Source organism: Myotis myotis, unplaced genomic scaffold (assembly GCF_014108235.1).
Source record: "Myotis myotis isolate mMyoMyo1 unplaced genomic scaffold, mMyoMyo1.p scaffold_m19_p_16, whole genome shotgun sequence".
Classification (NCBI taxonomy): domain Eukaryota; kingdom Metazoa; phylum Chordata; class Mammalia; order Chiroptera; family Vespertilionidae; genus Myotis; species Myotis myotis.
In genome coordinates this window covers 51,332,615-51,348,303 of record NW_023416320.1, presented here as the reverse complement: position 1 = coordinate 51,348,303, position 15,689 = coordinate 51,332,615, and the positions used below count along the sequence as shown (strand labels likewise).

At 45.8% G+C, this 15,689-nt stretch overlaps 1 protein-coding gene across 1 annotated transcript in view; it reads left to right on the top strand.

The window, feature by feature from the left end:
* Nucleotides 1–15,689, top strand: part of CNGB3 (cyclic nucleotide gated channel subunit beta 3) — a 76,636-nt gene that overhangs the window by 14,754 nt on the left and 46,193 nt on the right. The window contains 2 exon segments of the mRNA XM_036337544.1: nt 3,509–3,573; nt 4,680–4,802. Of these exon segments, the coding sequence (XP_036193437.1) occupies nt 3,509–3,573; nt 4,680–4,802 (188 nt within the window).

Below are 15,689 nucleotides of genomic sequence, written 5' to 3'. Positions count from 1 at the left end.
GGCCTGCCCTCTGCCACCCGGGAGCAGGCCTAAGCCAGCAGGTCGTTATCTCCCGAGGGGTCCCAGACTGCGAGAGGGCACAGGCTGGACTGAGGGACTCCCCTCCCCCCCCCCCCCCCCGAGTGCTATTTACTATTTCCTCTAGTAAATAAATAAAGAGGAAGTTTTCCATGAACTGGTATGAAAAGACCGCCAAGATAAATTGCTGAGTGAAAAACAAGCTAGTTACAGAACAGTGTATATAACAATACTAAGTTCCGTAAAACAGAAAGTGAAAATATGCCGTTTTTCTGAGTACATGGAAACAGTGGAAGGCTACAGAAAAATCTAGTGAAAATGTTAACAGGCGGGGTGGGAGGCGGGGGAACGGGGATGGATTCATGAAGGAATGTACTTGCTACTGTTTGAGTGTGTAAGTGCATTACCTGTTTTAAAGATTCTAAGACATAAATATTTTATAACTCTTAGCTTCATAGGGTAACTAACACAAATATGGGGAGAGTCAGGGTCTGGAATTTGGTGTAAATCATTAGCCATAGCAAGAATAGCTATTTCCAAAGACAGCCTCTTACGAGGAAGGCCAGAGGTTGTGTAGACCTCGGTGGGGCTTGCGCGGATGCTGGTGCCAGCACACAGCAGCCGTGGCAGATGCGGTTGCAGATACTTGGGGCTCTGCTTCGTTAACCTGGATATTCATTACCTGCTGGTTCTTCCAAATGACTTCGTTGTAGCGGCGAGGAAATGAGAACTAGCGGGTGGAACAGTCTGTCCCCAGTGCTGTGCTGAGCGGGGGACCTGGGCTCCTCTCAGGCTTCCCGACCAGACTCCACCTCCAGGCCCATGGTCTCTCCAGTGGAGAGGGGCCGATGCCTCACGCCCAGCACCAGGCGGGCAGGCCATCCCTTTCCCTTCTCAGGTGAGAGTATCAGGAAGCTCCTGTTCAGAGGTGACCAATGTTCAGACACGCAGGCCATGTGTTTGGGAGTTCGGCTGGCAGTGCAATAAAAGTGTGTAAAGTGCCAGCGCTTCCCACCCATCCCTGTGTCCCTAAGGGATCCAAAATCCGTCCGTATTCAAAAGCTTTTTTAATGTAGGACATTCTGAAAGTCAGCACTGGTCTTTTTTCTGTAGCCCCATGCTCCAGTCATTTCACATATAAGTGAGTCATTCTGATGCACAGTTCTCTGGGAAAAATATTGTTTATCTGTCTCCAGTTGAGAAACACTAAGAATATAAATTTTCACTGCAGTGATCACTTAAACTAACTTTTAAACCACGTCTTTGTGCAAACTTCTGTTAAGAGCGCCATAAACAATTTACCACCAATTGAAATTATCTTAATCTGAATGTTTGAGGGATTTTTCCTACTCAGCAGTTCTGGGAAAACAAACCATTTGTGTATATTTCTAGTTAAAGAGTCATTACTATTATGTCTGTTTTTTAATTCCAAATGTTCTACTATAGTCAGATATACATTGGATGAAATTTTGAACTAAATAATCTTCAAACTAAATAACCCCTAATAGTCCCTCCTAGCTATAGGATCCTGTGATTCTCAGCAAAGTAAATAATTAAATACATTAACTGGATATGCACACAACCCCTTCAAGAGACATGTTCTTTTATTGTCCCATTTTACAGATGAGGAAACTGAGGCACAGAAATGTTAGGTGACTTTTCCAAGGTCACACGGTTAGCAGAGGGCAGAGGCGAAGTCTGACTCCTGCATTCCTCTGCCTCGGGTAGTAAAGGAGGAGGTGGATGAGGAGTGCGTGTAGGGCGAGTGCGTTGAGGTAGAAATAGATGGAAGCAGGAAAGAACCTCAAGGGAAATAGCCACTCTGTTTGGATTTGACGTGTGTAAACTCGCTCTCTCTTTAAACAATGTCATGAATTGGTAACTGATGCTAATATTTATTGGACTTGAAATTTTGTTGAAATTAAACACATTTAATGGAACCTGTTTAGGAGCAGTGCTAGCCCTGAGCCTTGGGATCAGCATCTATTTATGATTTCAATGTGTATCCTCTTCCTCTTTCACTGATGTTCTAGGGCAGTGGTCAGCAAACCTCGGCTCTCGAGCCACATGCGGCTCTTTGGCCCCTTGAGTGTGGCTCTTCCACAAAATACCACGTGCGGTATTTTAAATATGAGGGAAGCTTTTCTTTTTTTTTTTAGCCTTTGCTAAAAAACCTCTCAGTGCTACTGTAACAGAATTAAATTTTTCTCCCTTTAATATTGACATTGGCAACTTTGAAATGCAATTGCTGGATTTAAAAAACAAAGAACTGTGGAGCTCGAAATTTGAACGTCTTTGTGCTGATATAGAAATATTGGAGAAAATCAAATGTGAACTTAGTTCACAGCACAAGTGGTCTGCTTTGAAAGACCTGGAGAAGGAAGATATGTTGATTTTTAACACCTGGAATAGTATTCCTGACTCATATAATCAACTGAAAAACTAGCGTTTGCTGTTCTTTCCTTATTCGGGTCTACATATTTATGCGAACAATCATTTTCAAGCATGAATCTTATCAAGAGTAAATTGAGAAGTCGGTCTTATTGATGAGAACCTGGAATCATGCCTAAAATTAAAAACAACAACATACAAACCTGACTTACCCAAACTTTCCAAGGAGATGCAAGGCCATTGTTCACATTAGTGTTTGTCAGTCATTGTCATGATTTAATTTTATGGATATTGTAAGGTAAATTGTAACGGATTTAATTTTATCAATAAATAATATCATTACTAAGTATGATATCAAGTTTTACTCAATGTACCTATAGTTTAACTAAGACTTAAAACTTTAAGTAAAGTTCATTAAGTTAATTTTAGGGAACGTTGTGGAGTGAAAGAAGATGTAGTGTCGAGGATTGAGAAAGGTATGTTGAGATGGTTTGGACATATAGAGAGGATGAACGAAAGGAGATAGACGTAACAAGTATACAAGACGAGTGTGGATGGGAGAGTTGGAAGGGGTCGACCTCAGGGAACGTACCTCAATCAGATTGAGGACGTTTTTAGCAAAGGCCAGCTTAGGAGTACCCTAATTAAGTTAATAATAATGTACCTACCTATATAGTTTAAGTTTAAAAAATTTAGCTTTCAAAAGAAATTCCAATCCTTGTACTGTTGATATTTGGCTCTGTTGACTAATGAGTTTGCTGTTCTAGGGGAGTGTGATTTTAATTCTTGTAAAACAGAGTTCTACTCTGTGCTTTATAAAGAAACAGGAAAAATGCTTTTAAGCTTGATTTTCATTAGCATTAGGAACAAGACTAACTAGAGGGTGGAAGTCCAATGAACCAGGAGCTGTGGAAGTTGGTTAGGCACTATGCTAGGTGACCCTAGAGGAAAATCCACTGAACAAATGCTAGTTTTTTTTTAATATATGTAGATAGAATTATTTTGAATGACAAAAAAATGTGTGTCATATAGTTTTATTTAAATAAATATCATTAAGACTAACACACTTTGGGATTTCCTCTGCTTGTTTTCTATATAGTACAGGTCATTCTTTGAGTTTAATCACCGCCTGGAATCGATTATGAACAGAGCGTATATCTACAGGTAAGATGGGGTCAACCATGGACAGGGCGTATATCCACAGGTAAGGCAGAGTCAGTCATGGACAGGGCGTATATCTACAGGTATGGCGGAATTGATCATGGACAGGGCGTATATCCACAGGTAAGGTGGAGTCAGTCATGGACAGGGCGTATAGCTACAGGTATGGTGGAATTGATCATGGACAGGGCGTATATCTACAGGTATGGCGGAATTGATCATGGACAGGGCGTATATCTACAGGTATGGCGGAATTGATCATGGACAGGGTGTATATCTACAGGCGCGCTCAGGTAGTAAAGGAGGAGTGTGTAAGTGCATTACCTGTTCCAAAGACATAAATATTTTATATAACTCTTAGCTTCATAGAGCGGTGAGGTGACTCCCTTTGTTTGCGGTATCGGTCATTGCCTTCCTCCCGAGGGCCGCGTGAGCTGCCCATCAGATGGAGGAATGTGACCTCCTGCAAAGAGAAGGGATCATCTTGGATTTTGGCCACTTAACATGTCAGGTTGTGTTCTAAAACAGACTTGAATATATATTCTGAAGTGATATGAGAGTATGGAAATCATACTGCCTAAAAGTGAGGGTGTAATTCACACCAGAGTCTGATAACTGTTTTTGTCAACTAGGACTAAAAACATAGGCCAAATTCCCGGCTTCCAGAACAGGTACAAATAGCTGCTCGGTCACAGGCTGACCTCCCGTCTCCCTCAGACAACTCATTCTCAGCCAAGTTTCGTCTATTTGCTCTGCTGATGCTCCGGTGCATGGAGACCTCCAGCCACATAATCATAGCAGGAAGCCGGCAAGCTCTCCCGAGGTTAAGTCAGCATGGCTACTTCATGGGACTCTAGGTGGCCCTGGGGCACATCTTTAGGGAGCAGATCCATAGCATCTGCAGAAAGAGAGGGAGGTTTTTACTCTGTCAGTGCTCGTCAGGACACCGCAGTCAGAGAACGTGCCTGGCTCCATCCTGTCACACTGCCGCCTGGGAGTTAACGCCCAGATTTGGAGCGAGCAGACTAGGCAGCAATGGTCAGAAGAAGGAACCGCTAGCCAGGCTGCGCTCGGAACAGCCCGTGTGCCCACTCTGCTGTCCTCCACAGGGTCTCTCGGACGGCGGGCGGCCTGCTGTTTGCTCTGCACGTGAATGCCTGCATCTACTACTGGGCTTCCGACCACCAAGGCTTCGGAACCACCAGATGGGTGTACAATGGTGAAGGAAACATGTGAGTTTTCATTTTGAAGGAAACTTTTATTGCCTTCTTAACTTTCTGTTTCAGTGTAAGAGTCTTGTAAAGCCAGTGTTTTTGAAACTGTAAGTCACAACTGTAAGTCACAATCAGTGGGCAGTGAAAACGCTTTAATGGGATATCTTCCATGAAAGAAGGTCAAGTAGAGGAGGACAGAATAGGAAATATCAGAGTCTGTCATATCTAGTAGGGGTGCATATGTGTGTGCATGTGTGTGTGTAAGTATATGTGTATGCATGCATGTGTCCATGTGCGCACACATGTGCGTGCATATGTGCACATGTGCGTGCGCATCCTGTGCTGACCCAGGAAGTGCATTTCTTATTCTGCATCATGACCAAACAAGTTTGGAAGCCTCTGCCTCAGACAGCTGAGGGCCAGGTAACGTTGGGTCACTCAGTGCGGATCTTTAGGAGTGAACTGTGTCAGTTGTTTGCAGGGCAGGGGAGGGCTCATTAGTTGACCACCGAAGGATTTTATAGGTTATGGGTCAGCAATGACCACTCACTCAAACACTCAGAGAGTCACAAGGACTCTGTTCAACTTGATGATTAGACAGGCAGGACCCCAGGAGAAAGAGGTCATCTGACAGTGTCAGGGAGCAGTTGGGACTCAGTGATGGCACCAGGGTACTCACCGTGAGACTCCCTGGGGGCAGACACAGGGCCTGGCTCAGTCCCCTCCACTCGCTTTCTGCAACAGTGAAACGACATTAGAGGCAACGTCCTTGCCGGAAAGAGCAGCCCCAGCGTGGCTCTGTTGGGCAGCCCACGCGGCCCTCAGGAGGAAGGCAGTGACAGATACCGCAAACAAAGGGAGACACCTCACCACTCACACGCCACCTACAGAGTGTAGGACGCGTGTAAGGGATTAGACCAACAATTTTGAACTTTTAACCCAAACTGATTTTAAAAATTTAAAGTCAGAGGCCCACTCACTAGGAAAGCACACCTACATACACACACAGACACACAAACACACAGGCACACAAACACCCAGAATATCCCATGAAAGTTTACAGCCAGATCTATAAGTAATTCCCTTTAGCATGTGAATTAACTTAAGTAGGTATTTAGTTTATTATAAATAATTTATATAGGAAACTGAGTAAGGTACCAACTCTAGTAAATATTGCCTAAAAGTGAGTGTATAATTCATGCCAGAGCCTGAATCAGCAAGCTAGTACAGAGCTGCACCGGAACTCCTTCTGCTGGGCGAAAGTGCGCTAACATCGGACTTCTGATCCCAGCCATGGCATAAGCCACATGTCCACAGGGCCCATCCCTAAAACTCAACAAGCTCCATTACTTGTAATGTTTGTTGTTAGTGATTACTTGTTACATTTCTAGATAATTTGTGATCACAACTGCTTTCAATTATTGCAAAATTGTAAGAAGGATCGCAAAGTCTACCAAACAGCTGTGTGTGCTGAGGCCGCTCACCACTGGGAACAGAAACAAGGACAGCGTCTTCCTCTGGACAAGAGACAATAGGATCAGAAAACTATAAAACAGAATCAGTCAAAAAACAATGGACCAAATTCACCAACCAAAAGAGATTGTCAATATCAGTCCAATAAACTTTAAAACAAAAGTAATTTTAGGAAAAAGAATGTCACCATATAACACTAAAAGTTTCAATTCCCCATTAATATATCCCAATTCTATGTGGTATGCACTTAATAAAATGCTTATAATAAATCAGAGAAACTCATATAGCAAAAATGAATACAAGGAAGAGAAATCAGCAAAAACACCATCTTTGTTATGGGGTGGGGCCACAACATTAGTAACAAAGAAACAGAATTTCCGGAGGATGAGGCCCAGGAATCAGGATTTTAAAAAGATTCCCAGGTGATCCTAATGTGCAGCCAAGGTTGAGAACCACTGGTCTGAAACAAGAACAGTTAGTGAGGACAGAAAACGTGAGAATGTAGCTGACAGGCTGGATTCAGTGGCTGTAAGTGGAACCTTTCACGGAATAATTAGAAACCACCTGTTCCTCTTACTGCCTCACAGAAGAATTACAAAAGCGATCCCTCCCTAGCCAGGAAGCAGGTCGCACACTTCCCAGCAGCAGTTCCCTCCGGCCACCTCCCTGAAGGCAAGCACTGCCTTCCCCCCCAGGCGCCGACACTGCTGTGTAGCCAGGAGACTCTCAGAACCAAAGCTTCCCATCCAGGGGCCAGCCAGGGCACGGGTTGCCATCCTACAGAGAAATGCCTCTAGCAGTGGCATGCTCACATATTCTAGGACAATCTGCATGGGGCCCTCAGGGGCATGGCTGCTCCTCCTGTGGCTTTGTGTACTTCGGCCTTGCAAGCCTGTGTGGTGTGTGATGACCCCTAGATGGAAGGTGCTCCCGAGGCCACTGGGCTGGTAAACTTTGCCCTCGTGAGTGTTATGCCCAGATTTCAAGATCCCCAAAAGACCACCAGGAAGCCAGCTGAGTCCAATGCAAAAGCAAAGAGTCTTTATTCAAGCTAGCTCAGCTCCCCGACCACACTCACCAACGCAGCAGCAAGCTGCAGAGAGAGAGCTAGCCCTGTGCGAAGAGGGGTTTTATAGGGGGGTGGAGTAAGGGGAGGAGAGAGGACTGTGGGCCCTGCCAATTGGCCGGGTGCAAGTCAGTGTCTTGTTACACAGGATGTGGTCATATCTATGGTGCGCACTTTCATTGGTTAGTTTAAAGAAATCCTGGGTGTGGCTAGCAAAGGCTTGGGCTTCCGGGAAGAAGCTCCTTGCCAAGCACATGGCTGCCCAAAAATGGAGGATCTAGGGTAAGATGGAGGGCGTAGCCTTTACCCTGGGGCAAGATGGAGGGCATAGCCCTCGCCCTTTCATGAGACAGACTGCATTTCTATTTCATCGTTGGTAGAGGCCTGTACTAGGCGCACAGAACTATCAACTGAACCACCCCTATAAGCTTCTTGACAAATTGGACTAGTCTGTTAATAATGCAAGGGCTGAAAGTCAACAGCATTAGGAGGATTACAAGGGGTCTGGCGAGGTCTGCTGTCCTCCAGAGGGTGATCTGCAGCGGGTGTGTCTGGTTAGAGGTCATCTTCCACTCAGGCTCCCTGCTGTCCTGGGCACAGAAGGAGCTGGGCTTGTGACCTGGTAGAGACAAACTATAACAAATGGTCCGGTTGAAGGGAAAGAAAACATTTCAGTTTTAACAACTTAAACACAACAAGAATGGTAACTGACCACCTTCCAGGACAGCTAATACATAGCTATAACAATGTCCCTCAGTGTGGGAGACTGGACACTTGCCAGTTATTCCCAAAGACTACCAAGGACTGTAGACTATCACCGGTCCACAGATATAGCTACATTTAAACCTGTAAGAGAATTGAAGATTAATATAACATATTAATACAATGAAACATGATATTGGCACCATGGCCGCTTCAGGCAGCTAAATCTTCTGTTACTAAACATGAGATATGGTAGGGATATACAAACATTTTAGGGAGGTGACTAAAGTCTACTCTTGACCTTCCTATATAAAGCAACATCGTCCTTGTCTCTTTGGAGCTATGTCCATGAAGATGTATACAGTTTTCTGCAGGTCACTGTCTGGACTGTGCACTATGGCCAGTTTTTCTTTCTAGTGATAAACATAGTCTGTCAAATTTCCTTAAAATGTATTCTGGCACAGGAGAAAGTTGTTTTGCTGTACACAGGTAGCTTAACCCCTATACCACTGGGTTTGGACCTCTGCCCAGCAAACTTCAGTCTATAAGTTCAATACACAGCCTCTGGTTCTCCTAACCCAACAAGGTTTCGGCCAGTCTCTGAGTCAGACTCCTCCTCTTCTTGGAGAACTTCAAAGTCCCGATGGTTTCCATGTCCAGGGAGAGTGCCCCTTTCTTAACCCTGCCCATCAGCCACAGCGCTCTGCTCTCCTGTCTTTCCACCAGTTCCCTTTGTGGCAGAGCAGCTACCAGGCCTCCTCCATGAGGATTCCAACAAACAATTGAAAACAGCAAGTCAAACAAAACACAGTCACAGGCAGGGTTAGGAATGATAGGGGGTGGCCTGCCAAACATGATTTCATAGGGAGTAAAGCCCAGAGTGTAAGGGGAGTTCCTTACCCGGTAAAGGGCATACAGTAGGAGAGCCACCCAGTGCCCGCCAGTCTCCATGGTTAATTTGGTAAGGGTCTCCTTTAGAGTTCTGTTCATCCTTTCTACCTGCCCTGAACTCTGGGGCCTATAAGAATTTCCAATTTTCCCCAATAGCCCTGGCTACTACCTGCGTTACCTGTGAAATAAATGCTGGTCCATTGTCGGATCCTATCATAGCAGGAAAACCATACCTGGGTAAGATGTCTTCCAGCAGCTTACCACGAAATGAAAATTTTGGTTAATACCTTTTGAATAATGACGTATTTCAAGTTAGCCAAGTTTAATTAATTTGAAAACTTGACAACTATTTTACTGTCAAATTTAATATTCTAATAATAATTTTAATTTACACCCTTGTGAAGACTCTGAGCATTCCTATTGTTAGGCTAGATTTAGACATAGGGTCTGTTAGCCAAACCTCCATTTATCTGGATTCTGATTCCAGCTGGACCAAATCTCTTTTGTTATTTGGTTCCTTATCTGGGCTGGGCATGGGAAGCAAGAAGCAGCCATGGGCACAGGAGACCTTCCTCAGAAGGGGCGAGTGTTCAAGCCCCTGCACCACTGGGGGGGGGGTGAGGATCTGTGTCCCACCTCTATTGAACCCCAAGTTCTCTCCTACTGGCCCCCCGACTGTGCCTGTCTTAGATTTCCCCTCCCTGAGGGGGGGGGGTCTTACCCATCATTGACTACCAGCCATCCTCTGGGCCAAGTAGGGTGATGTGAGGTTCAGTTCTGTCTCCTTGTTAACCTATGTCCCTCTAGCCTCCATGCCCAGCAACTGCCTTTGGATCCCCTGGCCTGCTGGCAGGGCTCCGGCATTGATCATAGGGAACCCAGGTTTCTTCTCCAGAGAGGGCCCAGCTTACACCATTGGGCAAGAGACAGATCCATGGTACCAGCTTTTCATGATCTCAGCTTGAACGGAGAGCTCAGATAACAGCTGTAGACAATCGGAATCCTCTTGGCAAAAAAAGGTCAAGAGAGGTCAATACAGAATGCTTAAGTGCCTTCCCAGGGGGCCCTCCACACAGTAGAAGGGAATAAATCCTTTCATGTTTTATCTGAAATAATTGTTACCATATTACTGCCATCAGTCCCTTTTAAAGACTTTGACATAAACTACTTAACTTTTGTTTAGGGAGGGAACATATAACTTTAATTGTCCTTGGTTTAAGGAAAGCAGGGTTTTCTAGATTTACTATTGTCGGCCCTTATAAAGCCAACTGCTCAGAAACATTGGTCTATCATACCACTGAAATTATATTAAGACCGTGATTGCTAATTAATTATTAAGCATTAAAAATATCTTCTTAAAATTAGTATTAAATAAATCTGCGAGGCAAGCACACTTTCTGCCCCACCCACATTTCTGTAGTAAAATTTTGCCTTAAAGCTCTACCCTTGAAATTCCATCCTGCCTCAGTGAGCAGACATTCTCTTTTGGCTAAATCAGAGGGAGGGGCCTTTGCTATTTCTAGATGGCGGCCCCCAGGGACACGGCAAGCCATGTGGCCAACATGGCGGCTGCCAAGTCACGCAGCCCAAAATGGTGGCTGTCTAAACTGTTCTCTGACAGAAAAGATGATTTCCTCATTCTCACAATAAACAAGGGAAGAGCAAACCAAAATCCCTAAAAGATAGATGGCCAATATTATATTGCAAACAGAAATATCATTAGCTGTTTATACCTTTTATAATTATCTTAAAGAATATCAATTAAATTTAAACTGGTTTTTGTCTTAAAAATTTCAGTTGAGGTCATAAAATTAATCCTCTTTTTTTCATCAGACCAATAAGCAAAGGCATTTAGCTACCACAACACACAATTTTTCCCAATTTAATCCGAACCTTAAACTTTTAGCTAGCAAGTCAAATATTCAGCATTTCTCAATCAGTAGCATTTTTAAGAATAAACTTCAAAAATGCAAGACATAATCAACCAACAGATTCAATTCTGTCCTCTAGATTTTTCATGAGGCAAATTATATTATTGAGCAACTTTTATAATTTGATTTAGTAAACTTTACTTTTTACTTTCAAGCCGCTCTGGAAAACCATATTTGAGCCTTGCAAAACAGGTTCTGGCCTACCTGGTCTTTTCAGATGTAAATTGACCACATTCTTTAAGATTTTGCTACAGGCGGGAGGTGACTGTCCCCTTCTTCCATTAAGAAAAGCTTTCTTAATTAACAAAGGACCAGGTTTTTTTTTACCTTGAACAACCTTTAAAAACTGTTCTTTATTATGGAAATGCCAATCCTGCTGCTAAAATATAGCCAGCATCTTTTTTCCTTTGGGTAAAATTTGCCATCTTTCCTAGGAAATAATCAGTCTTGGGGTTTTATTTTGTACATTTATAAAGAGATTCCAGCTCAAAACTCTATCTAATCCGAAATCAGACAATGCGCGCATTAGTTTCAAGCCACTTTTCTCTTTACACGTGAACAGAAATCCCAGACGCATTTTTTAAATTTTGTAAAACTTTTCAATTACGAGAAGGAGACTTTAAATTATTTGCTACTACCACCAAGATCTGCACTTGCGGCGGCTCCAGCCGGGCCCACACCCTACGCTTCAAGGCTCTCCTCAGTGACCCTGGAAAACCACACCTGAGGCTGGCAAGCAGGTTTGGTCCAGCCCTTGACTTTAAAAGGACCATAATGCTTAAAGGAGTAGTTTGAGCCTGTCCCATAATGTCCGTCCAGTAAGTGCACAAAATAAAACAGAAAAAAACACAAACACAGACAATTAAAGGGCCCCAAAAAAATACAGCCTTCCAACTCCATGGAAGCAAACTCAAAAGCTAGACCATGGCCTTATGCCAAACCAGCAGGAGCAACCCGCCTCATCTCAAATCCGTGAGGAGAATACAAGTCCCTCATGAGGGGAATATGCATCCCTCCTGGGGAGCAGAACGTCTTCCGACTCTCCCCACCCGTGGTCCTTCAGCAGTGCGTCCACCTAGACCTCTTCGGGCACTACAGAATTTCAGAAGTGAGCTCACACAGGACAGAACATATAACACACAGAACAGAATACACAACACACAGACACTTACTGCAGTCAGTCAGACTCTCCAGATCGGGGGTCCCTCAAGGGTCTTGGAGATCCCAGCGAGCCCCCAAATGTTATGCCCAGATTTCAAGATCCCCAAAAGACCACCAGGGAGCCAGCCAAGTCTGATGCAAAAGCAAAGAGTCTTTATTCGAGCTAGCTCGGCTCCCCGACCACACTCACCGACGCAGCGGCAAGTGGCAGAGAGAGAGCTAGCCCTGTGTGAAGAGGGGTTTTATAGGGGTGTGGAGTAAGGGGAGGATAGAGGACTGTGGGCCCTGCCAATTGGCCGGGCATAAGTCGGTGTGGTCATATCTATGGCACGCACTTTCATTGGTTAGTTTAAAGAAATCCTGGGTGTGGCTAGCAGAGGCTTGGGCTTCCAGGAAGAAGGTCCTTGCCGAGCACATGGCTGCCCAAAAATGGAGGATCCAGGGTAAGATGGAGGGCGTAGTCCTCGCCCTTTCAGCAAGGACCAGGTGGCAGACTGTGACCTAAGTCGGTGCTGGGCACATTTAAAATAGAACCAAGTTTACTGCTGCCCCGTGAACCCTCACCAGACTGACGCCGTGCGCTTCAAGAGGAGACAAGAAGCCCCTTCCATTTGGTGAGAGAGCATCCTGCCTTAGAAAGCTCAGGAGCAAGGACAGGGCTTAGCCAAGGGAAAGCATGACCAGGTAAGGTTCCCTGGTTCCGATAAATACATATATTTATTTCTCTTCTGACATCAATTCCCCAATATGCCCAAAGCTCTCAGTGCACCCCAAGCCCCGATGCCTAGCACATGGGTCTTCACAGGAAAGGGGAGCGCCAGGCTGCCCCTGGGGACCATGGCGGAGGACATGAGGAAGGGTTGCCACCCGCCTGGGGCTGGGGAAGCCGAGAGTAACAGCCCCGTCTCCCACAGGAGACGCAGGCCCAGGTCCGTGAAGGTGTCTCCCCAGAGTCCCCCAGATACTTCAGCTCAGACCCTGGCCAAAGCCTAGGAAGACCAGCCGTTACCCAGACATGCGGCCCCTTCAGATGCAATCAGACCACCAGGCTGCAGAGTTCCGTGAGCAGAGGGAGGCAGAAGCGCTGGGTCACTACGATAATCCTAGAAAATCCGTAAGATACCACCTAATTAAGTTACAAATCTTACCTTTGGTTGTGCATGTCTGGATATAAGACATGACAGAAAAGAATCCTCAAATCCCAGGGCATCAGGGCAGAAAACCTCCAATTAGCACACAGACTATTCATACACACACAATAGTTTAAGCCAGCGCCTGAGCTGCACAGGGGAGTGGTATTTAACATGGAAAACAAGAAAACGAGAGAGTAATTCACATGCTTGTCCCTGCTGGCACCGGGTGACAGAGGAGGGCACGGGAGTCCCGACACCTGTCGGAGAGGGTCACACAGGGAGGGGAGCCGGCCCTCCCCACTGCTGGGCAGTATTGGCTTCAGGGGACACAGACCAGAGGGTGATGAGGGCCTGGGGTGGGGGCGGGACGGGCTAGAAGAGGTCAGTGGGGGGAGAGGGGACATATGTAACACTTTCAACAAGAAATATTTAAAAATAAAGTTCCTTAATTTAAAAAGACACATAGGTGCAGGTAACAGGAAATGATAAATTTGAAAGTTAAAATGCAACCCATGAAATTCATCCCATACTTCTTCAGGCTGGTTCTCTCTAACATCCAAGCTCACTGTGAGAGTACTAAGCCCAGGAAGCTGCTGGAGGAAATTGCAGTGATGGCATCTTCACCCCCTTGGCAGAGTGGTTCCCAACCTACCAACAACTCATTGCCTTTCTCTTCCTATATCTGCCAAGTTACAAAAACAAACAAACAAAAAACCCACAACTCATGTCCTTCAAAAGGTATTGAATTTCAAAATGAGTAATTTCTTTCTAGATCTGGTGAAAATTCCAAGCTTCACCCTGGCCAGGTAGCTCAGTTAGTTAGAGCATCGTCCCCATATGCCAAAGGTGCAGGCTCAATCCCCAGTCAGGGCACATACAAGAATCAACCAACGAATGTATGAATCAAGGGAACAACAAATGAATCTTTCTCTCCCTCCCTTCCCCTTTCTCTCTCTAAAAATCAATCAATAAAAATGAAGTGAAATTTAAAGCCTTCAAAAAAAATTTAAAAGAACATTCCAAGCTTCTAATCATGGCGTGGTCCTTCCAGTGACCAGCCTCACCCAGGAGCCCACCCAGAGTCACCTCCTTAGGACAAAGAAACACCCCTGTCACCCAGGAAATCACAGGTGTCAGGAGCCCTGAACCGGGAGCCAGGGCGGAGACCAGTCTGTGTCTGCTAGTACCTCCCAGCGCTTCAAGCAGACAGAGCAGAGGACCAAGCAAGGCACAGGATCCAGGCCCAGACACCTGGCCTCAGTCAAGTCTTTCCAGCTCTCTCCAGCACCCTGCGAGCCCCCCCCCCCCCCCCCGCCAGGGCCCACTCCTCACGGGCACAGAGGACCCGTCTCTGCTGGGCCTGGCATGAGTGCCTGAGTCACACAGTATGAGCCTAACGAGAAGTTGTTGGTTTATAGCATCACATTTTGGAGTGATTTGTTTTGCAGCAAGAGATAAGAGGAACTGCTTAGTAGACACCCTCCTTGGGTTTGTTGCATCATTTCACAACGTACATCAATAGGTGACATTAGCCCCAGCTGGGTGGCTCAGTTGGTTGGGTGTCCTTTGTGCACTGAAAGGTCACTGGTTCAATTCCTGCTCAGGGCACTTGCCCAGGTTTCAGGCTAGATCCCTGGAAGGGGGCATGCAGGAGGCAGCTGATCCATGTTTCTCTCTCTCTCTCTCTCTCTCTCTCTCTCTCTCTCTCTTTATCAACTTTTTAAAAATGTCTCTATTAATCCTCACCCGAGGATATTTTCCCATTGATTTTTCTAGAGAGTACAAGGGAGGGAGGGGGAGAGAGTGAGAGAAAGAGAGAGACACACAAACATCGATTAGTTGCTTCCCACAGGTTCCAGGGATGGAACCTGCAACTGAAGTACATGCCCTTGATCAAGAATCTAACCCAAGACCCTTTGTTCCATGGGCCGACACTCTAGCCACTGAGCAAAACTGGCCAGAGCAAAATATCTCTATATATAAAAGGCTAAGCAACCATCCAACCGTCCAACCAGTAGCTATGATGTGCACTGACCACCAGGGGACAGACATTCAACACAGGAGTTGCCGAGCTGTGATGACTTGGCAGTGGCGGTTCTCAGGTGATGCACCCCGAAACCAGAGAGGAGGGAGTCTGATTCCAGGGTGCGTCACCTGAGAACTGCCCTCTCACAATCTGGGGCCCCTTGGGGGATGTCGGAGAGCCGGTTTCGGCCTGAACCCTGCAAGCCAGGCCGAGGGTCCCCAGCAGGGACCCCGCTCACTCCGCAGACACCCTTTGAGCCACACGGCCGCCCCAGGTGCAGCCAGCCAGCCAGGGAGGGACTGCAGGAGGTTGGCTCCAGGGCGTGTCCAACCCATCTCGCCCAGTCCCACCCTGTCAGCCACCTTCTAATTAATTTCCTTTCGATGTGCACGAATCCGTGCACCAGGGCACTAGTTTAAAATAATAAGAAGAAGAAGTTGACATTAGAACATGTGGTACTTCCCAATGCTGCCGTGGAAAGAAATCTTGATCAGGAGGATGTGTGTTATAATGTGGTGGTGA